This window comes from Hemitrygon akajei, chromosome 16 (genome assembly GCF_048418815.1).
Source record: "Hemitrygon akajei chromosome 16, sHemAka1.3, whole genome shotgun sequence".
Classification (NCBI taxonomy): Eukaryota; Metazoa; Chordata; class Chondrichthyes; order Myliobatiformes; family Dasyatidae; genus Hemitrygon; species Hemitrygon akajei.
In genome coordinates, this window is record NC_133139.1 from 87,465,018 (window position 1) to 87,492,766 (window position 27,749).

General features: G+C 40.8%; 1 protein-coding gene across 3 annotated transcripts in view; it reads right to left on the reverse strand.

Moving 5' to 3' along the window:
• Positions 1–27,749, reverse strand: part of LOC140740263 (vascular cell adhesion protein 1-like) — a 53,944-nt gene that overhangs the window by 1,363 nt on the left and 24,832 nt on the right. The window contains exons 5-8 of one of the 3 annotated variants that reach the window (XR_012101816.1): positions 26,576–26,887; positions 16,661–16,936; positions 10,890–11,201; positions 3,548–3,752 (exon numbers count right to left, since the gene is read on the reverse strand). Coding sequence is in view for 2 of the 3 variants with exons in the window: in XM_073069381.1 (XP_072925482.1) it covers positions 10,890–11,201; positions 16,661–16,936; positions 26,576–26,887 (900 nt within the window). In the remaining variant the exon portion in view is untranslated. The remainder of the gene's footprint in view (positions 1–3,547; positions 3,753–10,889; positions 11,202–16,660; positions 16,937–26,575; positions 26,888–27,749) is intronic. The other 2 variants (XM_073069381.1, XM_073069383.1) reach the window with 2 other exon arrangements.

The following is a 27,749-nucleotide window of genomic DNA, read 5'->3' on the forward strand; positions in this document are numbered from 1 at the left end:
CACACACGTAAACATACACACATACACAGACGTAAACACACACATACACACAGACGTAAACATACACACATACACAGACAGGAGTTCATCAAACCCACGCCAGTATCAGCAGTTCCATACTTTGCCCTTTCTCTGAACTCTTCCTGCTCTAAAGGCACCCCAAAGATTTAACTCTTTGCTCCGCCCATGAGCAGTGATACAGGAGTGAACTCTCACTGACTTCTCAACAGTGTGATCTCAATGAGTGGCTGGTTTGGGGCGGCACGGTAGTGTAGTGGTTAGCACAACGCTTCACAGTGCGGGCGATCCATGTTCAATTCCCGCTGCTGCCTGTAAGGAGTTTGTATGTTTTCCCTGTGACCGTGTGGGTTTCCTCCCACAGTCCAAAGACATACAGGTTGGTGGGTTACAGGAACATAGAAAACCTACAGCACAATATAGGCCCTTTGGCCCACATAGTGGTTTTGAACATGTCCTTACTTGAGAAATTACCTAGGGTTACCCACAGCCCTCTTTTTCTGAGCTCCATATACCTGTCCAGGTGTCTCTTAAAAGACCCTATCGTATTTGCCTCCACCACCATCGGGTCATTGTAAATTGTCATGCGATTAGGCTTGGGTTAAAATGGTGGATCGGTGGGCAACGTGACTCGAAGGGCTATTCTGTGTTGTAGTCTTTCAATCTATTTTGTTCAGCCCATACTGGTCCAAGAGAGGGGCTGATCCCTAAAGAATGGTCATAAAGAAAGCTTTTGGCACGTTTCCCTTCATGAATCAAAGTATTGCGTACAGGAGATGGGATGTTATGTTGAAGTTTTGTAAGACATTGGTGAGGCCTAATTTGGAGTATTGTGTGCAGTTCTGCCGACCTACCTATTGGAAAGATGTAAATGAGGTTGAAAAAGTGCAGATAAAATTTACAAGGATTTTCCCCTGGACTGCAGGACCTGAGTTATGAGGAAAGATTGAATAGGTTTGGATTTTATTCCTTGGAATGTCGAAGATTGAGAGGAGATTTCATAGAATGATACAAAATGATGAGGTGTATAGTTAGTGTAAATGCTAGCAGGCATTTTGCACTGAGGTTGGGTGGGACTACAACTAGAGGTCATGGATTATGTGAAAGGTGAAAAGTTTAAGGGGAACACGAGGGGAAACTATTTCATTCAAATGGTTGTGAGAATGTGAAATGAGCTGCCAGTGCAAGTGGTCGATTTCAACACTTAAGAGAAGTTAGGATAGGTACCTGGATGGTAGGGGTATGGAGGGCTATGGCACTGATGCAGTTTGATGGGAGTAGGTAGATTAAATAGTTCCGCACATACTAGATGAAAAATGAATCAATTTGCAGATATATTGCAGAATATTTGCAGTATAAGAACCCTGGCATCACTACCACTGGTTGCCAGTTCATTGGTCTATTCCCATGTGATAACCTCGTTTCCTGACCGCTTAGAACTGTTAGTACTAAGATGAGCTCCAGTTTCAAGATATTCCATGAAAACCTCATCTCCCTGTCAAGACTCGATATCAGAGCTCTGGGTCAAGATTCCTCCTGTTTGATGTTCTACATTCACACCTGCGCAAGCATCCCAACTCAATCCCCGTGCCTGTGTCCTGCACTTGGGTTCTCCTCAGTTGCCCCATGTAACAGAAGGAGTATTCAGGACAAGCAGATGAGGCAAACTGAGGGCTCCTCAAACAAGGAGGCTCAATGTTTCACTCCTCGACAAGCAGTCCTGCTGAGGGACTACAGTGATGATCAAAAGAGGGTAATTGGAAATTATAGAATTGGACCATTTCTACACAATGGAGATAACATCTGATGCCATCTGGCAAGGACACATCCATCGGTTGAGGAGACTCAGTCCATTGTTACACAAGAAAGGTGGCCAGAGCGTCATTATGTCACTGGAACATGTGAGTGCCTCATGAAAGAAAAATGAAACGGAAAACTCGGGAATCAGTCTGGTGAATCTGCTCTTCACTGCCTTCACTGTACATTCACCGTCAGGTACAGAGATCAAAACTGCACCCACGACTACACTAAATGTTTTCCATTTCCCTGTGTGTCTCTGGCAGATAAACTGAATGGATTTGAGGTTTCGCTCAATACAAGCCGTCAAGCGTTGGAATTCGGGGAGTCCCTGGAGGTGACCTGCAGTACAACATGTAACAATGCATCGATCATTGTGGAATATAAAGCAGGGTTAAATCCCATCAGAACTCACGGTCATAAGTGGATTACAGACCAATTTCCGAGTGTCCAGAAATGGGATTTCACAGTGCCCTGTACTGTAATCTGTCTATCTGCAAAATCTACAGTGAAGCAGGACAAACGGGTGGTCCCAGTGTACAGTAAGTGATATCTCTTGTTCTGAACACATCCCATAGCAGAGTACAACAGAATGAAAGGAAGTAAAATGGAACTATGTATCATTTGAAAACGTTACACAGAAAGATGCTGTCATGTATCAGGGGAGGTAGAGAACGGCCTGCTGGGAAATGGATTTACCCTTCACTCCCCCACAATGAGTTCACAGTCCGAAAGGGGTTTAGATATTGACATTGGACTGTGATAATTCTACAGAAATGGAGAAAGGAAGTTCAGAGAGTCTCAGATCAGGGAAGGTATGTTGCTATTTCACAGTCCAAAGTGTTGGGCCAGTGAAGGAACTGGACCTGCTTCACCTGAAGTATGGAAACTAGCAGATGATTAACCTCGTTTATATCTGACTATCTGGGAGCTCATTGGGTAGTCCATTTCCCCAAGATGTTTGTGGGTGGCACGGTAGTGTAGTGGTTAGCTCAACACTTTACATGTACAGGTGACCCAGGTTCAATTCCCGTCACTGCCTGTAAGGAGTTTGTATATTCTCCCTGTGACCATTTGGGATTCCTTTGGGTGCCTCCAACATCGCAAAGACGTACTGGTTGGTAGGCAAATTGTCCTCTGATTGAATCAGGGGACTGCTGGGCAGCCTGGCTCGAAGCAAGGCCTATTCCGTGCTGGATCCGAATAAGGAAGTAAGTAAGCAAATAGTTAAGTAAATATATAAATAGACAGATTGATTGATTACATATTTGATCATTAGAAGCTAGCCTGACGTGTTAGTCTACTGAGGAAGCATTCTCAGAGGTAAGAGTGATCAGAAGAGAAGAGTACTTCTGTTATAAAGTGTTTACCTGGGACCGTCAATGACCTGTACTATTGATTTTGTGATTGGTTTTATTGATCAATCTGGATCTCCAGCTTGGATATATGTGGTAACTATCTTTGCATGTTTGTTTGTTATTGGTCTGATCTACTACTTTTGGAAGAACCCAACTAACAGCAGAAACCAAGCCCAACAATAATGCAGAACTCTCACTGGACATCCACAAGCACCTTCTTTAAATAAATTAAATCTGGATGATAACGTACTGTCATCTACAACAATTGAGACAAAATTTAAATTGAAAACGGTAAAACAGATAAATTCCAGACCGATATTCCAATGATATTATTGAGCTGCTGAATACAGTGCTGCAACTTAATCACACTCTACCATCTCATTCCTTGAATGCTCTGCATCCGGGCCATTACACCGATTCTCACAAACATTGTGTAGTCACTGAACTGCTGGTATCAGCACTGAAAATCACCGAGATCCCAACTTCCCCGTTCACCAGCTGAACTGAACGAAGATCAAACTGAACGAAGGACAATCGACCAGAATTCATACCAGTTTTCTGTTCCACAGATACAAAGTGCTGGAGGAACACAGCAGGACAGGAAATTAATAATTAATGGAAACAGACACGAAATGGGAGTCAATAAAGTTTGATTACCCCCTTATCCAAAATTACAAAATCTGTAAACTTCCGAAATCCAATTCTTTAATTATTTATTTGTTCATTTTTGAATGCTGACATAACATCGCAAATGGAAAACTCCACAAGACGCTGTGAAGGCTCCCAAGCAATGCACAGGAGTCTGTGCTTCACGGGGAGTTCTGAGAAGTGACCTCATGTGTAATGAAGGATGGGAAAACACTGCATAAAGTGAAAAATGAAGCTGAGGCGACCCAGGGGGTTACATTGTGGGGCGCTCATCTGGGATTGATTTCTGCGGAAGCTGTGTGATCGCCCTCTTTAAATTATGTCTGCGGCGAAGAGCTGGTGTGCCTTTGTGGGTGTGCGATTGCTGGTTATCACTGCGTGTGTGTTGGGTGGGGTGTCTGCTGTTGGTAGCCTGGAGGTCGTTGTTCGAGTTCAGACTAGCGCTGACGAAATGGTGGTGGGACCATGGGTTGTCCGTTCTGTTCGGAGAGTGAGGAGTGACAGGTTGGGATGTTTCAGCAGTGGTGGGCTCCGCCCGGTTGTTGGAATAATGTCCAGCCCTAAAGGGGCGGAGGCGTGGGCAGAGCGGACCTCTCAGTTGTTGGGTGAGTGGCAGTGCTTGGCTGAGGGAAAGCGACAGGAATTGGTTGGAAGTTTGAGTAGGCGGGCTGGTGGCGTTGTTAGAACTGTCAGGTACAATTACCTTGGGGTGACAGCTGTCAGTTATGTGAAAGTGTGGGAAAATGCGTGTTGTTCGACTGGAAGTCAAATGCCGCAGCTGGGGGGCTTATCATATCCGTGGCAGGAGATTGGTGGAAAGTTTTTAGGCTATCCCTTTTGGCTAGGGGGGCAGATAAATTGCTTGCGGTGCCAAGGGGATCTGTCAAGGGGATCAGCTCCTCCCTCAGTTGTTCAGTTGATCCGAGGGGTGTCGGGAAACTTAGAGGAGGCCCAGTGGGGGAACAGCTTGGGTCTCTGGGGGGAGCACATTCCCAGCAATGTACCAAGGAACTCCCGAAAGGAACAGACCCTATTCCTGAAGGCTTAGAGGGATCAAGCGCACAGGTGTTGTTACAGATGGATGGAAGTCAAGTTAAAGCCATCCTCGACACCAGGGCGCTGGTTAAGTTGCTGTACAGTTTGTTTTATAACCGTTATTGGAAGCATTTACCCTTGACGACATTGAGGGCACTGGAGATTTGGGGTACCAGTGCCGGTGATTATCCAGACGACGGTTGTTGGTCAGTGAAAATGGAGTTCTTAGAGGCAAATGTGGAGGTGACTGAGGTTCGTGAATCGTTAATGCTGATGTGTCCGGACACTGTTGAGACGGGCAGCGTTTCGGTTCTGGAGAGAACCAATATCCTGCTGGTGCGCTTGGGGGCCTGCCCGGAGGAGGCGGGTGAGAACTGTTTGGAGGCATTGTCGATGCACCCAGAGTTTCGAGCTGCTTGTGCGGATGTGTGTAGCAGCACTGGGCCGGTACCGAATTCAAACAAGAGCCGGTGGTGGTACGGCCTGGGGGAAGTATCTGAGGGCGAGACCCTCTTCGTGGACGCTGCGAAATACCACGAGGGAGGGGAGTTGATCGCTGAAGACACCTCGGAGAGAGAGAGGTTGCGGCGACTGGCCCCTGAAGCCGTGGAAGATGTAGGCAGCGTGTGTGTGGATTATATTGCGCTGAAGAGGCGCACTGTCAGTGACCAGAATATGGCCCTGAGGGCCGAAGAGGCGATGGCCTGTCTGAGTGGTGTGAAGTGGTTTAAGGTACTGGATCTGAGGAGTGGATGTTGCCAGATCCCGATGAGTGAGGCCGACAAGGAGAAGACGGCCGTTATAAGTTCCCTAGGAGTCTTCCGGTCTGACAAGATGCCACAGGGCATATCCGGAGCCCTTGCAACCTCCCCGCGGGGCATGTGGAACACCCTGGGGGATGTGGAGGCGTTTGGAGTTTTGGCGTATGTGGATGATCTCTTGGTATTTGGATTTGCCTCAGGAGAATATGAAGTGAGGGCGTTGCAGGAGCGGCTGAGAACTACAGAGTTAAAGTGTTTTCTGGACACGTGCCAGGGCTGGCGAAGGTCGCAGCTCGTGAGTGACTGTCTCTACGGAATCCAGTTTGAAATGAAGATGGAGAGACTGGAGAAAGTTGATCTGGAAGGAGTCATGAGGAAGAAAAAGCTGGAGAGAAGTGCAGTGAATACTGAACTGGAGGCTGACCAATCTTTAACTGCTGCTTTTCAGGTCGGGGTGGAAGAAGCTGTTGGAGTAACTGTGTCCCAGATTGAGGTGGCCGGGATGCTTGAGTCAGAACTGCTGAGCCTGTGGCGAGAGTTGCAGGGGCCAGAGAAGAAGCTGATATCTCAATTGCAGGAGGCTGAAGAGATTGCAGGAACAGTGCAGGCCACGTGTTTCCGTTTGGAGAAGATCAAACAGCAGCTACCAATCGCAGAAATGAGGAAGAATACAGATTCGATGGATGATGTGCTGGATGTGTGGTACATGCTGCCTTTTGCTGACTTTCCCTCGATTGAGGAAGAGACCTTTGGCCCTTCTCCCACTGAGTCAGGTGTAGTGGGGAGGGTTAGCTGTGTGCAGTGGGGGGCATGAGTGAGAGGTTGAGAGAGGAGTTGGTAGCGGGCCCGAGGTATCCCCAGTTGTGTCCGAGCCTGACGGGTTTCGGTGAGGGGGTACGGGGGTCTCAGAAGGGTTAGGAAACTCCCAGATAAGTTGGCCTATATAGCGCCTGAGGAACAGGGCGTGAGGTTTACTGTGTGGGGAGGAGATGTCACTGTTTGTGCTTGGGTTAGGGTGTGTTGGCAGGAAAGATGGCGAGTTATTTAATAGTCATGAGGACATGACTTTTATTTGGTGGGGGGAGAGTGTAAAGGGGATTTCTTCTTTTTCTTTGTTACTGTGTATGTAATCGAAAATGGCTTCTTTGTTTTGTCAAAAGCAGGAATGCTTCTTTGTTGCGAGAGAGTGCTGGAAGCTTGTTTGGGTTAAAATTTACCGATAACGAGAATTGTATTCTTTTGTAAACCAATAGGGATTAATGTTGTTCTTTCTTCTGAGTCTGTGAGCTATTGTTGGCGGGCTTTTGGGGAGATCGGTGCAAGGGGTTGAGAGAGAGAGGATGTGATGCTGTAAGCTGGGCGAGGAACGGACCCCAAGCGGGGGTCCAAGGCCAAGAGGTACCCCGAGGAGAGGAGATGAAGATAGATGTGCTTGGTTGACCATTTCGGGTGGTCCTGAGCTGCGAGTCGAGGAGTTCGGAGGGGATCGAATGGTGGCCAGAAGACTTCAGTAATTGAGCTCCAACGGTTGTGCACGAAGTGGTTTGGACTTTGATAAGTTTGGCGCCTTTTCTTTATTTTTTTCCTTCATATATACTGTATCGTTATTAATCACTTAGTTATAGTAACCTTTATAAATTGTATTCATTTAATCGCATATGGTGTACTGTCTGTTTCTGGGCGAGGCAGGGAAATCACACAGCATCCACACCAGCTCATTACCCAGTTTGGCGGGGCCGAAGGCTGCTCCCCCTAGACGAGAACGAGCTGCACGAGCCTGAGGCGACCCAGGGGGTTACACTATTAGTCCTATTTCTTTATTGAATGTAGATTTTAAAATTCCCTCTACCTAATAGACTTAATAGACTAATAATTTAAAATTCTCTCTAGCTAATTGACTTGAAAATACTTTGCCTAATGTTATCTCAAATGATCAAACAGGATTTATTAAAAATAGGTACTCATATTTTAATATTCGAAGACTGTTAAATATCATTTATTCCCCCTCAGTCAAAGAATCTGAATGTATTGTATCTCTGGATGCAGAGAAAGCCTTTGATAGGGCGGTGTGGCCTTATTTATTTCAGGTTTTGAAGAGGTTTAATTTTGGCCCGGGATTTATTTCCTGGATTAAATTGATTTACCATGCCCCGGTGGCTGCAGATGTAACTAATAATCAAAAGTTTCCTTATTTTAGATTATATAGAGGAACCCGTCAAGGTTGTCCACTTAATCCTTTATTATTTAGTTTGGTTTTCGAACCACTTGCTATTGCTCTTAGGGATTCTAATTCTGTGCAGGGTATTAAGAGAGGGGATAAATTACATAAGGTTTTGTTATATGCAGATGATTTATTAGTTTACATTTCAAACCCTAGGAAATCTATTCCTTTTATGCTATCTATATTTACAGAATTTAGTATTTTCTCTGGATATAAACTTAATTTACATAAAAGTGATTTATTTCCTATTAATAATTATTCAGATTATTATGATCAAATACCTTTTAATATTGCTAAAAACCATTTCACTTATCTTGGTATTAAAATTACTAAAAATTTTAAAGATCTATAAAAGTATAATTTCTCCCCTCTAATTGAATATACTCAACAAGCACTTACTAAATGGTTGCTTATGTCGATATCATTGATAGGTCAAATTAATGCTATAAAAATGGTTATTTTACCAAAATTTTTATATATATTTCAAGCAGTTCCCTCTTTTGTTCCAAAAACATTTTTTGATAAAATAGATTCTATGATTTTGTCTTACGCTTGGAATAACAAAAGCTCTAGAGTGAATAAACTTTTATTGCAAAAATCAAAAAAAGATGGAGGACTGGTCTTACCAAACTTTAGATTTTATTATTGGGCAATTAATATTCCTTATATTACTTTTTGGATTTATGATATAGATAACCAGGATTGCCCTCCATAGTTACATTTGGAGGAAAATTTGGTAACGGGGTTTTCTTTAGCTTCTTTATTAGGAGCTCCCCTTCTTTTTGATCTCCAGAATAGGTAGACAAGGTTTCAACCCTATCGTTAAACATACTTTAAAAATCTGGTTTCAGTTTCGTGGATTTTTTGAATTAAATAATTTTTTACTCTCTGGTAATATTTATTCTAATTTTTTTCAAACCATCAACTCTGGATAAGGCTTTTTACGATGGAAAACTAAGGTAATAAGAACCTTTTTAGATTTGTTTTTACAGGATTGTTTAATGTCTTTTTCACAGTTAATGGATAAATATGACATCTCTAATACACATTTTTTTAAATACTTACAGGTTAGGAATTTTTTACGTGATTTTCTACCAAGTTATCCCTTGGCCTACTTTGCAAATTTGGCTCATGCTGTTTTTCAGCTTAAACCATTTCAAAAATGATTAACAGTTAATGAATGCTTGCATGTCGCCTAATGATAGGGTTCAACGCACTTGGGAAATAGAACTTCAACATTCACTTTCAGATAATCAATGGAGTAAAATTTATTATCTAGTTAATAATTCATCCATCTGTGCACGCCATAGTACATAGGGCCCATATGTCCAAAGATAAATTGGTGCATATTTTTCCTAATATAAGCCCTATTTGTGACAGATGGAATGCAGAGGTGGCTACTCTAACTCATATGTTATGGTCCTGTGTAGGCTTAAATAATTTTTGGAGGGATGTGTTTAGAATACTATCTAAAGTTATAGATGTGGATGTTCAACCCAATTCACTTACAGCAATTTTGGGGATTATTCCAGAGGAAGTAGGTAGAGTATCTGCTTCTGCTCAACATGTGATAGCCTTTTCAACTTTACAGGCCAGGAGAGCTATCTTGTTATATTGCAAAGATTCTAATCCGCCTACTGTTTTTTATTGGCACTCCTCCATTATGTCATGTCTAAGCTTGGAGAAAATTAGAAGCCAGACGTTTGATACATCTTTTAATTTTGAGCAAGTCTGGTGACCCTTTATTCAATATTTTAATACAATTTATTTATTTATTTATTTTTCTTTATTCTTTTTAGGGAAAATCCTTATCCGTGAAGGTTCGGAGGTGACTGGAAGGAAGTTTTCTCTCTTTGTTTTTCTTCTGATTTTATCCTCAAATGGACTGCCCAATCTTTCATTTCTTTTCTTTTTTTTTGTTCCAATTTAGTTTAGTGGGTTTTTTCACTTTTATTAAATAAAATTTTCCTATCTTTTCTTTCACGATTTGTTAAGAGGTGTTGTGGTTTTTTGATTACATGGTATATATAACAGCATAATATTATATCTATCTGATTTTGACAATATATGATTCTTTACTGCTGTTTATATGTCTTTTGTATTATCTGTTTGCTCAGCCTCCTCTGATTTGTATATTTTTTTTACTGAAAATCAATAAAAAGATTGAAAAATGAAAATGAGATGTGTTTCTCTAGTTTGTGATGTTACAAAACCAGTTGTCACAGAAGAGGGGAACTTGGGGTTCAAAAGGGAACCTACGAAGGACAGAGTTATGTTGACCTTTGTTAACAGGCTGGCCAGGTGACAGGAAACCTCGAGACAAAATGTTTCAGTGGAAAGCTGTCCAGGTATGCTCCACCCACAAAGAGCAGAACAAAACCAACACAGTCATTTGGTGTTTGCTCCCTGACGTGGAAATACTGTTTATTCCAGTTGTTCACCGGTTACTGAGTCACCAAAAGCTTTGCACAAATACCTTCACCAGACCGACGGCATTAGTTCACGAGGGAAGCTTAGCAGTGCCGTAAGGGAAATCAGAAACGGGTAACAGAAGTTGGCTATGTCAGTGGAATGTGGAATGAGCTGCCAGTCAAGTGGTGCATGTGAGCGCGATTTCAACATTTAAGAGAAGTTACGACAGGTATCTGGCTGGTAGGGGTATGGAGGGCTAAGCAGCTGATGCAGATTGATGGGAGGAGGTAGATGAAATGGTTCCACACAGACAAGATGGTCTGTGCTTTTCTATGACTCTGTCTATTACCCACCACCTGCACTGACCACCAAGAGGGACACGGGAGTATCGGGTAAAAGTGCCAAATTTGCAGGAGTTTGGAATTGATTCAGTGATCTGCAGCCAAATAATCTCTTCCACTTGCATGATTCCCTGAAGTTGTAAACTTTCAGTCTCAGTTCAAGATAAACAAGTTTGCTGAACGGATAAAACAAGAAATGTGAAAGCATTTGAAACAGGGCCACTCATTGCTTATTTTTGCCAATTCTTAACCAATGTGGGGAGTGAGGGGGGCAGATCGATTTCAAAATGGAACTCACAATACGTTTGCAGAGTCACAGAGGAATTTGCGATCCATTTGGTCGTTTTAGAGTCCAAGATCAACTCTGCCAAGCAGGTGTACACCATTCCATCGTCAGAAATACTTGCAATGAAATGAAGGATATTCTTCAATGGACCATCTTCCGGGAAACCTGGGTCCCATGTGTAATTACGTTGAACAACCTCACTCCCTCTGAGCCAGGTGAGTAGGAGTCTGTTCTTTGGATAGACCTTCGGGCCGGTGCACTCCAGCTGATATGGTTTGTTAACTTCCAACACTTCAGGAGGTGGAACAATGCTTAAGTTTCGATCTGTTAAAGGAGAACCATGTTAACAAAATTCATTCAGATTCCAAATCTAGATTGTACTTGTGTCAAACACAAGAAAATCTGCAGATGCTGGAAATCCGCAGCAACACACAGAAAATGCTGGAGGAACTCAGCAGGCCAGGCAGCATCTATGGAAAAGAGGAAACAGTCAATGTTTCGAGTGGAGACCTTTCATCACGTTTGGTAGGAGAAGGGGAGAAGTCTGAACAAGAAGGTGGGAGGAGGGTAGGAACAAGTACAAGATGGTAAGTGATAGGGGAAACCGAGAGAGGGGGAGGGGTGAAGTTAAGAGCAAGGAAGTTGATTGGAGAAAGGGATATAGTAAAGGGCTGGGGAAGGTGGAATCTGACAGGAGAGGACTGAAGATGAGGGAAGAAAGGGGAGGGGGAGGAGCACCACAGGGAGGTGATGGGCAGGTAGGGAGATGATGTGAGAGAGAGAAACAGGGATGGGGAATGATGAAGGAGAGGAAGAGGGCAATTCACTGTTCATGCCATCACGTTGAAGTTTACCCAGACAGAATATTTGTTTCATCTGATCTCCTTGCCTGCCCAGTTTCACCCATCATCTGCCACCTTGTATTTCCTTCTTCCCTCCACCAAATTCTCGTTCTGACTTCTCTCCTTCCTTCTCAGTCCTGAAGAAGGATCTCGGCCCAAAATGTTGAATGTTTACTCTTTTCCACAGATGCTGCCTGGTCTGCTGAGTTCCTCCAGCATTTTGTACTTGTCCCACCTTTCTTTCCATTCACTGTCATTTCAAATGAATTTAGAACTTTGAAATACTCCTTATATTAAGTCTACCATCTTTAAAAGTTTCTCAAACTTTCATGAATGTCCCTAAGAAGTGGCGCTCAAGTACGAGGGGTGATTGATAAGTTCATGCCCTAAGGTAGAAGCAGTCAATTTTAGAAAACCTAGCACATTTATTTTTCAACATAGTCCCCTCCTACATTTACACACTTAGTCCAGCAGTCATGGAGCATACAGATTTGGACCTCCAGAAAGTGTCCACAGCAGGGGGTGATTGATAAGCTTGTGGCTTAAGGTAGAAGATGTCTTATACAGCTCTTACTATATGCACATGCAATTCAACTCTTAAGAGTAATTAAGCAGAAAGTTTGAAGTTAATAACTCATCTCCTTCTACCTTGGGCCACACACTTATCAATCACCCCTGCTGTGGACCACTTCTGGAGGTCCAAGACATCGACTTCTACAAAGAAGGAATCCGTATGTTCCATGACCGCTGGACTAAGTGTGTAAATGTAGGAGGGAACTATGTTGGAAAATAAATGTGCTAGGTTTTCTAAAATTGACTCCTACCTTAGGCCACAAACTTATCAATCACCCCTTGTATATATAGTAGTTATTTACCCATACACGTATATACCACCAAGCAAACCAACATCCCTCCAGAGCAAGGTGCACAACACAGTACACACACAGTAAACTCACACACAACACAAAGTAATATTACCACAAATCACAAGGTGCATTTACAACACAAGTTAAAATGTAAACAGTATAACGCTACTGGTGCTTCATACCTGATGAGGCCTGGGTCATGGCAGGGAGTTCAGTAATCATACGGCCTGGGGGAAGAAGCTGTCTCCCATCCTAACAATCACTGTTTTAATGCTACGGTACCTCCTGCCTGATGGTAGGGGGTCAAAGAGACAGTTGGACAGATGGCAGGGATCATTGACAATGCTAAGGGCTCTGCACACACGGTACTCCTGATAAATATCTCCCATGGGTGGAAGAGAGACCCTAATGATCCTTTCAGCAGTCCTTACATCCTTTGTACGGACTTATGATCAGTTGCCTTGCAATTCCCGTACCGGAGAGATATGCAGCTGGTCAGGACACTCTCAATAGTGTTCCTGTAAAAATTGTTAGCATGGGGCGGTGGGACAGGGTGGGGTGGTGGGAAATGGAAAGCCTTGCTTGCCCTAGTCTTCTCAGGAAATGGAGATGCTGCTGTACTTTCCTGTCCAAATAAGTGGTGTTGAGGGACCAGGTGAGACTGTCCATTACGTGCACTCCCAGAAACTCGGTGCTGCCAACTCTATCCATGAGGGATCCATTAATGTGCAGTGACATCAGCTTCTCAACGTCAGGCAGAATGTCACTCAGAAGGAGCCTCAGATCTCTGTGTTCAGTCATTTGCAGTCTGCTTCATTGCTTTGAAAGAAGATAGGCAACTGTACTGAAACAATGTCCACTAAATATGATGCTTCACCTCAAAGTCATTTTGTAGTGTCATCAGCTCTTCCTCCATCTTTCCAGTTAATTGCTCATTTCAGGTGTTCAGGAACGGATTAATTTCCCAATCTGGAATTTGGATTGACAGAAGATCCTGAAATCTCTGACAATTCTTTTTACAGCTCACCCAGGTGGGTACTGTATGCTTGAAGATTGTCTGGTATTCTTCCTTTCTCATCTTCCTTTCTCTTCCAACTCAGAGGCTCAGAAATTGGAAAAGGTCGTGACTTGGACAGAAATGTTGAGACAACTGATTTGACTTTGATAAGATTCATATCATTTCCTTGTCATTGAAGACCGATTTCATAGAACTTTGCTAATACTGTCATTCTGACAAATAAACAATGTGATGCCGAATATTCTTGAGTTGATTACTAAATGAAGCAGTCAAGGCTTCAAAGCATTTTATCATGGTTTCAGTAAATGCATAAAAGCATCTCAGGAGGCTCCTTTTGAGAGCCATGAGACTTCTGTGTGTAACAGCAAGCGTTCAAACCGTTCATCATTCTCAATACAAAGCTCTTAAACTAGTCGAGAATTGAGAGAATGAGGCTTGATGTTATTTACTACTGTGATACCTGTGACAGCATTTCATGATTTGTGCAGCCAATCACTTAGGTGTTTTGTGACAAGATGTTGTCTGTGAATTATACAATGAATGGTAAATATGTTAGGAACAGGAATTTTTCATAAAAGTAATAATCCCAGGCAAGTTCCCTATCATTGATGTTCTCTCATCTGCTGCACAGGCAGGAATGTTGGTAAGCGGAATATCCTTCTCTCTGGAAAATTGCTCAACAATACGAAGTACTGGTTGACCACACCTTATCCGAAATGCTTGGGGTCGCAAGTGTTTCAGAGTTTGGAATTTGGATTTTGGAATATATAATGAGATAGCTTGGGAACGGCAACATTTCCAACTCTGAACTTATGAGAGCAGTCTTTGTCTTAAAAATGTTCATCACACATATGTATTAACACTAAGAATTATTCCATACTATTAATATAATGTGTGCAGTGTAACACAGCAGCATTGGGAGAATACATGAATCAGCTGTTGAACAATAACAATCAACGACGGGCTTTCAGTCTCCACCCACGGTGCCGTGGTATGATGAAAAGTTTACAGTACACTGTATTTGTGTTGTGCTCGTTTTAGGTTTTATGTAAGATATATAAAAAATCACAATTGCAAACTTGTTCTGGTGTTAGATTTTCATTAGCGACCACCTCGGCAAACTTAACAATTGAGTTTTTCTGCCGTTTTGCAGATGCTTTATCCTTAAAATTTTTAACTCTTTAAAAATACTGCTGTGTCTCTTCTTAAATCTCTGTAATCACCCCGCTGAATATTCAGAAATCCCTTCAATTTCAGTTTGACATGATATATCTTTGCTTGTTTCAAGATCAGCATACTATCAAGCAGCACGTGTTCACTGACACTGATGAATCCACTTTTTCGAGATGATTGAGAGCTTCATTTTTCACTTTATGCAGTGTTTTTCCATCCTTCATTACACATGAGGTCACTTCTCAGAACTCCCCGTGAAGCACAGACTCCTGTGCATTGCTTGGGAACCTTCACAGCGCCTTGTGGAGTTTTCCATTTGCGATGTTATGTCAGCATTCAAAAACAAACAAATAAATAAATAAAGAATTGGATTTCGCAAGTTTTTAGATTTTGTAATTTTGGATAAGGGGGTAATCAAACTTTATTGACTCCCGTTTCGTGTCTGTTGCCATTAAGTATTAATTTCCTGACCTGCTGTGTTCCTCCAGCACTTTGTATCTGTGGAACAGAAAATTGGTATGAATTCTGGTCGATAGTCCTTCGTTCAGTTTGATCTTCGTTCGGTTCAGTTGGTGGACGGGGAAGTTGGGATCTCGGTGATTTTCAGTGCTGATACCAGCAATCCAGTGGCAACACAATGTTTGTGAGAATCGGTGTAATGGCCCGGATGCAGAGCATTCAAGGAATGAGATGGTAGAGTGTGATTAAATTGCAGCACTGTATTCAGCAGCTCAATAATATCATTGGAATATCGGTCTGGAATTTATCTGTTTTACCGTTTTCAATTTAAATTTTGTCTCAGTTGTTGTAGATGACAGTACGTTATCTTCCAGATTTAATTTATTTAAAGAAGGTGCTTGTGGATGTCCAGTGAGAGTTCTGCATTATTGTTGGGCTTGGTTTCTGCTGTTAGTTGGGTTCTTCCAAAAGTAGTAGATCAGACCAATAACAAACAAACATGCAAAGATAGTTACCACATATATCCAAGCTGGAGATCCAGATTGATCAATAAAACCAATCACAAAATCAATAGTACAGGTCATTGACGGTCCCAGGTAAACACTTTATAACAGAAGTACTCTTCTCTTCTGATCACTCTTACCTCTGAGAATGCTTCCTCAGTAGACTAACACGTCAGGCTAGCTTCTAATGATCAAATATGTAATCAATCAATCATTCTATTTATATATTTACTTAACTATTTGCTTACTTACTTCCTTATTCAGATCCAGCACGGAATAGGCCTTGCTTTGAGCCAGGCTGCCCAGCAGTCCCCTGATTTAATCAGAGGACAATTTGCCTACCAACCAGTACCGTCTTTGTGATGTTGGAGGCACCCAAAGGAATCCCAAATGGTCACAGGGAGAATGTACAAACTCCTTACAGGCAGTGACGGGAATTGAACCTGGGTCACCTGTACATGTAAAGTGTTGAGCTAACCACTACACTACCGTGCCACCCACAAACATCTTGGGGAAATGGACTACCCAATGAGCTCCCAGATAGTCAGATATAAACGAGGTTAATCATCTGCTAGTTTCCATACTTCAGGTGAAGCAGGTCCAGTTCCTTCACTGGCCCAACACTTTGGACTGTGAAATAGCAACATACCTTCCCTGATCTGAGACTCTCTGAACTTCCTTTCTCCATTTCTGTAGAATTATCACAGTCCAATGTCAATATCTAAATCCCTTTCGGACTGTGAACTCATTGTGGGGGAGTGAAGTGTAAATCCATTTCCCAGCAGGCCGTTCTCTACCTCCCCTGATACATGACAGCATCTTTCTGTGTAACGTTTTCAGATGATACATAATTTCATTTTACTTACTTTCATCCTGTTGTACTCTGCTATGGGATGTGTTCAGAACAAGAGATGTCACTTACTGTACACTGGGACCACCCGTCTGTCCTCCTTCACTGTAGGTTTTGCAGATGGACAGATTACAGTACAGGGCACTGTGAAATCCCATTTCTGGACACTCGGAAATCGGTCTCTAATCCACTTATCACCGTGAGTTCTGTGGGGATTTAACCCTTGTCTATATTCCACAATGATCGATGCGTTGTTACACGTTGTACCGCAGGTCACTTCCAGGGACTCCCCGAATTCCACCGCTTGACGGCTTGTACTGAGCAAAACCTCAAATCCATTCAGTTTATCTGCCAGAGACACACAGGGAAATGGAAAACATTTAGTGTAGTCCTGGGTGCAGTTTTGATCTCAGTACCTGATGGTGGATGTACAGTGAAGAGCAGACTGATTCCCGAGTCTTCCTTTTCATTTTTCTTTCATGGGGCACTCACATGTTCCAGTTGCATAATGACGTGTGTCATTCACAAACGTCTTACATACAACCAGAATGAATTATGTAAACAAACAAAGAATGCTTAAACAAATATTACTGAAATATTCAATCCACTACACCCGTCTCTGCTTAGTTAAAAACTCCAACTCAATCTAGAATGCATCTCAGTTCAAACATGTAATGTATTGCTCTCTAGGTATTATATATATATATACATATAAAATAATATGCTGCATATTATCTAATAGAACTACCATGTAGGCATCCACAACAGAGGAAATTTTAAATTATGAAGGACTTCTTACAGTTGTGGAATAAAATTTTCCTGACAAGGGAGGGGGGGAGTAGGTTCACTCTCCTTGGCATGTGAATCTTTTGTTGGTGAAACTCTTTCAGTTTCCAGGGAACACACACACACACAAATGCTGGAGGAATTCAGCAGGCCGGGCAGCATTTATGGAAAAGAGTGACCAGTCAATACTTCCGGCTGAGACCCTTCATCTGGACTGGAAAAAGAAGATGAGAATCAGTGTAAAAAGATGGAGGGAGGGGAGGAAGAAGTATAAGGTGGTAGGTGATAGGTGAAACCGGGAGATGGCGAGGGGCGAAGTAAGGAACTGAGTAGTGAGAAAGTAAAAGGCTGAGGAAGGGGGAATTTGATAGGAGTGGAGAGAAGGCCATGGAAGAAGGGGAAGGAGGAGGAGCACTAGAGGGAGCTGGTAGGCAGGTAAGGAGATGAGGCAAAAGAGGGAAACAGGCAAGGAGAATGGTGAAGGAGGGTGTTGCAATTTCCTAAGAAATCAACTTTCATGCCATCAGGTTGCAGGCTACCCAGAGGGAATATAATGTGTTGTCTCCTCCGTGGTGGTTGTAAGTCTCGACTCTGGGACTGTAAGAAGTTGTTCTGACAGCTCTGGCCACCTTTCTTGTGTAACAATGGACTGGGTCTCCTCAACCGATCGATGTGTCCTTGCCAGATGGCATCAGATGTTATCTCCATTGTGTAGAAATGGTCCAATTCTATAATTTCCAATTACCCTCTTTTGATCATCACTGTAGTCCCTCAGCAGGAGTCCTTGTTGAGGAGTGAAACATTGAGCCTCCTTGTTTGAGGAGCCCTCCGTTTGCCTCATCTGCTTGTCCTGAATACCGCTTCTGTTACACGGGGCGACTGAGGAGAACCCAAGTGCAGGACACAGGCACGGGGATTGAGTTGGGATGCTTGCGCAGGTGTGAATGTAGAACATCAAACAGGAGGAATTTTGACCCAGAGCTCTGATATCGAGTCTTGACAGGGAGATGAGGTTTTCATGGAATATCTTGAAACTGGAGCTGAACTTAGTACTAACAGTTCTAAGCGGTCAGGAAACGAGATTATCACATGGGAATAGACCAATGAACTGGCAACCAGTGGTAGTGATGCCAGGGTTCTTATACTGCAAATATTCTGCAATATATCTGCAAATTTTCTCTTCTTTGTGATTCAACTACAGACCATGCCCAGTATCCCCTGATCTGCTTTCTTGAACTGCCTTGGCTCTTCAGGTGAAGGTGGGGGTCCGAGTTCCAGGATTCATACCCAGTGATATTGAATGAATGGCAGAATACACTCAGTGCAGAATACTACATTGACCTTGAACTTGGTTATCTCATTTTCCGGTTATTTATTGCTATTTATTTCAATTTGTATTTGTGGTTTATTGCCTTCTGATCTCGCATTGATCCTGTTCCAGTGACTATTCTGTGGATTTGCTGAGGATGCCCAGAGGCAAATGAACCTCAGGGTTCTATGTGGTGACGTGTATGAACTCTGACAGTAAATTTACTTTGAACTTTGAACACGAGGGCACATGTCTGAGATGAGTGACAACATGAGAATCTTGGATTTGCCATTTTGCAGCGTATGGAGTAAGTCGCATTCTTAGCGGCTCCCTTTTTTATATACTCTATATCCCGCTGACAGATCCCTTTTAGCTTTGATGATTTATTACTTCGACTGAAGGATTTACGATTTAATTACAATGGCCGAAAAAAGTCGTTCTGGTATTGAACTGAGAAGCGGCAAGACTTTTCCTGAAACGGAACAAATGGAAGAAACCAAGAAGGCGGAGCAACTTGTTACTTCAGCAGGAATATTTTCTTCAATACAAGACATGAAGTCGGAATTCGGGTGGCTTAAAACCAAGATTGATAAGCTGACGGGCTCAAACGGGAAGTTTGAAAAAGCTATCTCTACGGTTCAAGATTCTCTGAAAAATCTGGACTTTCAGCTTCAAACACTTCAGCGTACTACAACCCGAATTGAGAATGAACATGATCTATTCAAGCAAACTATTAAAGATCAAGGAATGAAGATATCTTCGATGAAAAAGAAAATCAATGAAATTACCTCGGAACTACCTAAAACGAAGAAAAAAATGGTTGATTTAGATAGTAGAGGGCGTCGGAGGAATTGCGTATTTTAGGATGCCTGAAAATACTGAAGCTGGCGATCTGTTAAAATTCTTCTCAGATATGTTGTACTCACTTTTTAGTGAGACCCGGGAAGCTAGCCCTTTAATTGACAGAGTCCATAGAATTCCATTTTCTCGGCGTTCATCCGAATTACATCCTCGACCAATTGTACTTTCTCTGCATTATTATACAACCAAGGAAGCCAGAAAAAAGTGAAAGTTAATCTTTAAATCGGCAGAAATTCGTACAGTCAAAGAGTATCCTCCTGAAATCTCTGCCGAAAGAAGGAAATACCAAGAAGTCATGAGTGAAATGTATAAATTAGATTTATACCCCTCCCTTTGCTACCCAGCAAGGCTGATGATCTTTCCTGAAAAGTGTCAGTTACTGAGAATCTACTCTCCCCAGGAGGGATTGGAGTACATTAAAAATCTTAAAGTTCAGCCTATTGAATAAAATCTTAAAGTTAACCCGATTACTCAATAGATAATTCTGAAGTATTTTGTTGTATGAGATGTTTATGGATTTCTGAGTTAAGTTTATTCTATACTTTTTTTTTAGTCTCTGGTATGGGACGTGGCTGATTAAACTTTTTTTTAACCTATTCATAATTAGTATATACATAACTGTTTTGTATGGTACTTTTATAGTATTATACTCTAATGGTCCATACAGGACCTGTCGTGTATAAATCTTTTAAATTCTTTTATTTGTTTCAATACTAAGAGAGTTTTAGGTCTGTTATATATATACTCATTTATTCTTTTTTTCCGAGAGAAAGAACTTTGTTTGTAATATTATTTGCTCGGATTTATTCTTTTTTGAATATGTGATTAAGATACTTCAGCTGATTTTAAGATGGCTGTTGCCGATTATGTTTTTTATTATTGTTAGACATAGCATTGTAGTGGTTGAACTTTGTTTGTGCTTTTTATTATAGGTATTTTGCGTGGTATTTTTGCTTTAACTTAATATACGTAGCTGCAAAATGGAGAATAGGGTCAAGGGTTATTAGTTTAGCATGTGGCCAGCCTATTGGTCATTGGATTTCTCACCTTTTGGGAGGGGCGAGGGGGCTAGTAGAGCAGGTTTCTTTCTTGATCAGGCAGTTCTTTTGATGGATTTTTTTTTCTCGTAAGTACGTCACTCCTGGTTGTGTCCGTGTCTTTTGGTTTAATCTGTGCTTGCGTAACATTTCTTTTATATAATATTAAATTCAATTTTAAACATGGATGTTAATAAAATTAATATAATATCTTGGAATTGGAACGGTGTGAACCACCCCATTAAGCGTAAAAAGATTTTTAAGAAATTACAAACACTTAACGCAGGTATTATTTTTGTGCAAGAAAATCATATACGGCAACAGGGTGAGGACAGATTTTTCCAATTTTGGAAAGGGCCTTTGTACCATTCGCTGTCAGATAATAAAATTAGAGGCTACTTCAGAGCTACTTTCTTAGCCCCAAAATCCCTTTTGTACACTTTAATACTATTACTGATTCGATTGGTAGATACTTAATTGTTACTGGTTTATTATGTGAGCAAAAGGTAGCTCAGGTGTGTGTATATGCACCTACTGTAGATAATTCTGATTTTTTTAAAGAAACTTTTTTCTGAGTTGCTGAATTTGAATGAATATAAGTTGGTCATGGGTGGTGACTTTAAATGTTGTTTAAATTCGGCGATTGACAGGTCATCAACCAATCCATCGCTTCCTAATAAAGTGGCGGCCTGTATTAATTATTTTTTATTAGAATATGTCCTGGTTGATATCTGGAGATATAAACACCCCAACGATAAAGATTTATCTTTTTTCTCACACGTTCATCATAAGTATTCTTGAAGTGATTACTTTTTTTTAGACACACGTTTGTAATACTCCGTTGTTGAGTGTGCATATGACATCATTGCGCCGTCAGATCACGCGCCTTTAAAGTTAACCCTGAAGCTTTCAGATAGCTTTTTGAAAATGTCACAGTGGAGACGGAATCCCGTATTGTTATATGATCCAGCTTTTGTTAGTTTTATTAAGGAGCAAATTTCTATATTTTTTGAATTTAATACAACTGAAGGAATGTCAAACCTGGTTATATGTGACACGTTGAAATCTTTTCTTAGGGGACAGATAATCTCATATTCAGCAGCTTTGAGAAAGAAAACTAAAGCGGAATTGTCAGTGCTTATTAATAAAATTAAAGAGATAGACAAAGTGTATTCAGTTAAACCTACTGAGGACCTATATAAATAAAGGGTCGAACTTCAGTCACAGTATGATTTGCTTCTGACCTTTCCCATTGAAAAGCAAATTTTTAAATCCAAAAGTTTATTTTATATACATGGGGAAAAATCTGCTAAGCTTTTGGTGGGACAGTTAAGGCTGGGATGGTCAGAAGACAGATTTTAAAAATTCATAGACCAGATAGAATTGAAACTTTAGATCCTTATGAAATTAATAAGTTATTTATGGATTTCTATTCTAATCTTTATAAATCTGAATTCTCTGATAATACTATTACTATGAATAGATTTTTGCAAAGGTTTAATATACCTCAAATTTCAACTCAAGAAGTTGATATATTAGATGCACCTATTAAACAAGAGGAGATAGCCAAGGCTACATCCTCTATGCAATTAGGGAAAGCTCCGGGACCTGATGGTTATACAGTAGAATTTTCCAAGACTTTTCATGAAATGCTTATACCACATCTTCATCAAACGTTTACCGATTCTATATCCTCTGGCAACCTTCCAAAAACCTTTTATGAGGCATTAATTTCATTGATTCCGAAAAAAGGAAAAGACCCACTGGAATGTGTATCCTATTGTAAAGGGGATTTCTTCTTTTTCTTTGTTACTGTGTATGTATTCGAAAATGGCTTTGTTTTGTTAAAAGTAGGAATGCTTTGTTGCGAGAGAGTGCTGGAAGCTTGTTTGGGTTAAAATTTACTGATAACGAGAATTGTATTCCTTTGTAAACCAATTGGGATTAATGTTGTTCTTTCTTCTGAGTCTGTGAGCTATTGTTGGCGGGCTTTTGGCGAGATCGGTGCGAGGGGTTGAGAGAGAGAGGATGCGATGCTGTAAACTGGGCGAGGAACGGACCCCAAGCGGGGGTCCAAGGCCAGGAGGTACTCCGAGGAGAGGAGATAAAGCTAGATGTGCTTGGCTGACCACTTCAGATGGTCCTGGGCTGCGAGTCGAGGAGTTCGGAGGGGATCGAATGGTGGCCAGAAGACTTCAGTAATTGAGCTCCAATGGTTGTGCACGAAGTGGTTTGGACTTTGATAAGTTTGGCGCCTTTATTTTTTTCCTTCAGATATACTGTATCGTTATTAATCACTTAGTTATAGTAACCTTTATAAATTGTACTCATTTAATCGCATATGGTGTACTGTCTGTTTTTGGGCGAGGCGGGGAAATCACACAGCATCCACACCAGCTGATTACCCAGTTTGGCGGGGCCGAAGGCTGCTCCCCCTAGACGAGAACGAGCTGCGCGAGCCTGAGGCGACCCAGGGGGTTACACTATAGTCCTATTTCTTTATTGAATGTAGATTTTAAAATTCTCTCTACCTAATAGACTTAATAGACTAATAATTTAAAGTTCTCTCTAGCTAATTGACTTGAAAATACTTTGCCTAATGTTATCTCAAATGATCAAACAGGATTTATTAAAAATAGGTACTCATATTTTAATATTCGAAGACTGTTAAATATCATTTATTCCCCCTCAGTCAAAGAATCTGAATGTATTGTATATCTGGATGCAGAGAAAGCCTTTGATAGGGCGGCGTGGCCTTATTTATTTCAGGTTTTGAAGAGGTTTAATTTTGGCCCGGGATTTATTTCCTGGATTAAATTGATTTACCATGCCCCGGTGGCTGCAGATGTAACTAATAATCAAAAGTTTCCTTATTTTAGATTATATAGAGGAACCCGTCAAGGTTGTCCTCTTAATCCTTTATTATTTAGTTTGGTTTTCGAACCACTTGCTATTGCTCTTAGGGATTCTAATTCTGTGCAGGGTATTAAGAGAGGGGATAAATTACACAAGGTTTTGTTATATGCAGATGATTTATTAGTTTACATTTCAAACCCTAGGAAATCTATTCCTTTTATGCTATCTATATTTACAGAATTTAGTATTTTCTCTGGATATAAACTTAATTTACATAAAAGTGATTTATTTCCTATTAATAATTATTCTGATTATTATGATCAAATACCTTTTAATATTGCTAAAAACCATTTCACTTACCTTGGTATTAAAATTACTAAAAATATTAAAGATCTATAAAAGTATAATTTCTCCCCTCTAATTGAATATACTCAACAAGTACTTACTAAATGGTTGCTTATGTCGATATCATTGATAGGTCAAATTAATGTTATAAAAATGGTTATTTTACCAAAATTTTTATATATATTTCAAGCAGTTCCCTCTTTTGGTCCAAAAACATTTTTTGATAAAATAGATTCTATGATTTTGTCTTATGTTTGGAATAACAAACGCTCTAGAGTGAATAAACGTTTATTGCAAAAATCAAAAAAAAATGGAGGACTGGTCTTACCAAACTTTAGATTTTATTATTGGGCAATTAATATTCCTTATATTACTTTTTGGATTTATGATATAGATAACCAGGATTGCCCTCCATAGTTACATTTGGAGGAAAATTTGGTAACAGGGTTTTCTTTAGCTTCTTTATTAGGAGCTCCCCTTCTTTTTTTGATCTCCAGAATAGGTAGACAAGCTCTCAACCCTATCGTTAAACATACTTTAAAAATCTGGTTTCAGTTTCGTGGATTTTTTGAATTAAATAATTTTTTACTCTCTGGTTATATTTATTCTAATTTTTTTCAAACCATCAACTCTGGATAAGGCTTTTTACTATGGAAAACTAAGGTAATAAGAACCTTTTCAGATTTGTTTTTACAGGATTGTTTAATGTCTTTTTCACAGTTAATGGATAGATATGACATTTCTAATACACATTTTTAAAAATACTTACAGGTTAGGAATTTTTTAACGTGACTTTCTAGCAAATTATCCCTTGGCCTACTTTGCAAATTTGGCTTATGCTATTTTTCAGCTTAAACCATTTCAAAAATGATTAACAGTTAATGAATGCTCGCATGTTACCTAATGATAGGGTTCAACGCATTTGGGAAATAGAACTTCAACATTCACTTTCAGATGATCAATGGAGTAAAGTTTATTATCTAGTTAATAATTCATCCATCTGTGCACACCACAGTACATAGGGCCCATATGTCCAAAGATAAATTGGCGCATATTTTTCCTAATAGAAGCCCTATTTGTGACAGATGTAATGCAGAGGTGGCTACTCTAACTCATATGTTTTGGTCCTATGTAGGCTTAAATAATTTTTGGAGGGATGTGTTTAGAATACTATCTAAAGTTATAGATGTGGATGTTCAAACCAATTCACTTACGGCAATTTTTGGGATTATTCCAGAGGAAGTAGGTAGAGTATCTGCTTCTGCTCAACATGTGATAGCCTTTTCAACTTTACAGGCTAGGAGAGCTATCTAGTTATACTGGAAAGATTCTAATCCGCCTACTGTTTTTTTATTAGCTCTCCTCCATTATGTCATGTCTAAGCTTGGAGAAAATTAGAAGCCAGACTTTTGATACATCTTTTAATTTTGAGCAAGTCTGGTGACCCTTTATTCAATATTTTAATATGATTTATTTATTTATTTATTTATTTATTTTTCTTTATTCTTTTTAGGGAAGATCCTTATCCGTGAAGGTTCGGAGGTGACTGGAAGGATGTTTTCTCTCTTTCTTTTTCTTCTGATTTTATCCTCAAATGGACTGCCCAATCTTTCATTTCTTTTATTTTCTTTTCTTTTTTTTGTTCCAATTTAGTTTAGTGTTTTTTTTTCTCTTTTATTAAATAAAATTTTCCTATCTTTTCTTTCACGATTTGTTAAGAGGCATTGTGGTTTTTTGATTACATTGTATATATAACAGCATAATATTATATCTGTCTGATTTTGACAATATATGATTCTTTACTGCTGTTTATATGTCTTTTGTATTATCTGTTTGCTCAGCCTCTGATTTGTATATTTTTTTTACTGAAAATCAATAAAAAGATTGAAAAATGAAAATGAGATGTGTTCCTCTAGTTTGTGATGTTACAAAACCAGTTGTCACAGAAGAGGGGAACTTGGGGTTCAAAAGGGAACCTACAAAGGACAGAGTTATGTTGACCTTTGTTAACAGGCTGGCCAGGTGACAGGAAACCTCGAGACAAAATGTTTCAGTGAGTTACAGGATCACAACGTGGAAAGCTGTCCAGGTATGCTCCACCCACAAAGAGCAGAACAAAGCCAACACAGTCATTTGGTGTTTGCTCCCTGACGTGGAAATACTGTTTATTCCAGTTGTTCACCGGTTACTGAGTCACCAAAAGCTTTGCACAAATACCTTCACCAGACCGACGGCATTAGTTCACGAGGGAAGCTTAGCAGTGCTGTAAGGGAAATCAGAAACGGGTAACAGAAGTTGGCTATGTCAGTGGAATGTGGAATGAGCTGCCAGTCAAGTGGTGCATGTGAGCGCGATTTCAACATTTAAGAGAAGTTACGACAGGTATCTGGCTGGTAGGGGTATGGAGGGCTAAGCAGCTGATGCAGATTGATGGGAGGAGGTAGATTAAATGGTTCCACACAGACAAGATGGTCTGTGCTTTTCTATGACTCTGTCTATTACCCACCACCTGCACTGACCACCAAGAGGGACACGGAAGTATCAGGTAAAAGTGCCGAATTTGCAGGAGTTTGGAATTGTTTCAGTGATCTGCAGCCAAATAATCTCTTCCACTTGCATGATTCCCTGAAGTTGTAAACTTTCAGTCTCAGTTCAAGATAAACAAGTTTGCTGAATGGATAAAACAAGAAATGTGAAAGCATTTGAAACAGGGCCACTCATTGCTTATTTTTGTCAATTCTTAACCAATGTGGAAGGGTGATGGGGGCAGATCGATTTCAAAACGGAACTCACAATACGTTTGCAGAGTCACAGAGGAATTTGCGATCCATTTGGTCGTTTTAGAGTCCAAGATCAACTCTGCCAAGCAGGTGTACACCATTCCATCGTCAGAAATACTTGCAATGAAATGAAGGATATTCTTCAATGGACCATCTTCCGGGAAACCTGGGTCCCATGTGTAATTACGTTGAACAACCTCACTCCCTCTGAGCCAGGTGAGTAGGAGTCTGTTCTTTGGATAGACCTTCGGGCCGGTGCACTCCAGCTGATATGGTTTGTTAACTTCCAACACTTCAGGAGGTGGAACAATGCTTAAGTTTCGATCTGTTAAAGGAGAACCATGTTAACAAAATTCATTCAGATTCCAAATCTAGATTGTACTTGTGTCAAACACAAGAAAATCTGCAGATGCTGGAAATCTGCAGCAACACACAGAAAGTGCTGGAGGAACTCAGCAGGCCAGGCAGCATCTATGGAAAAGAGGAAACAGTCAACGCTTCGAGTGGAGACCTTTCATCATGTTTGGTAGGAGAAGGGGAGAAGTCTGAACAAGAAGGTGGGAGGAGGGTAGGAACAAGTACAAGATGGTAAGTGATAGGGGAAACCGAGAGTGGGGGAGGGGTGAAGTTAAGAGCAAGGAAGTTGATTGGCAAAAGGGATATAGTAAAGGGCTGGGGAAGGTGGAATCTGACAGGAGAGGACTGAAGATGAGGGAAGAAAGGGGAGGGGGAGGAGCACCACAGGGAGGTGATGGGCAGGTAGGGAGATGAGGTGAGAGAGAAAAACAGGGATGGGGAATGATGAAGGAGAGGAAGAGGGCAATTCACTGTTCATGCCATCACTTTGAAGTTTACCCAGACAGAATATTTGTTTCATCTGATCTCCTTGCCTGCCCAGTTTCACCCATCATCTGCCACCTTGTATTTCCTTCTTCCCTCGCCCAACTTCTCATTCTGACTTCTCTCCTTCCCTCTGTCCTGAAGAAGGATCTCGGCCCAAAATGTTGAATGTTTACTCTTTTCCACAGATGCTGTCTGGTCTGCTGAGTTCCTCCAGCATTTTGTACTTGTCCCACCTTTCTTTCCATTCACTGTCATTTCAAATGAATTTAGAACTTTGAAATACTCCTTATATTAAGTCTACCATCTTTAAAAGTTTCTCAAACTTTCATGAATGTCCCTAACAA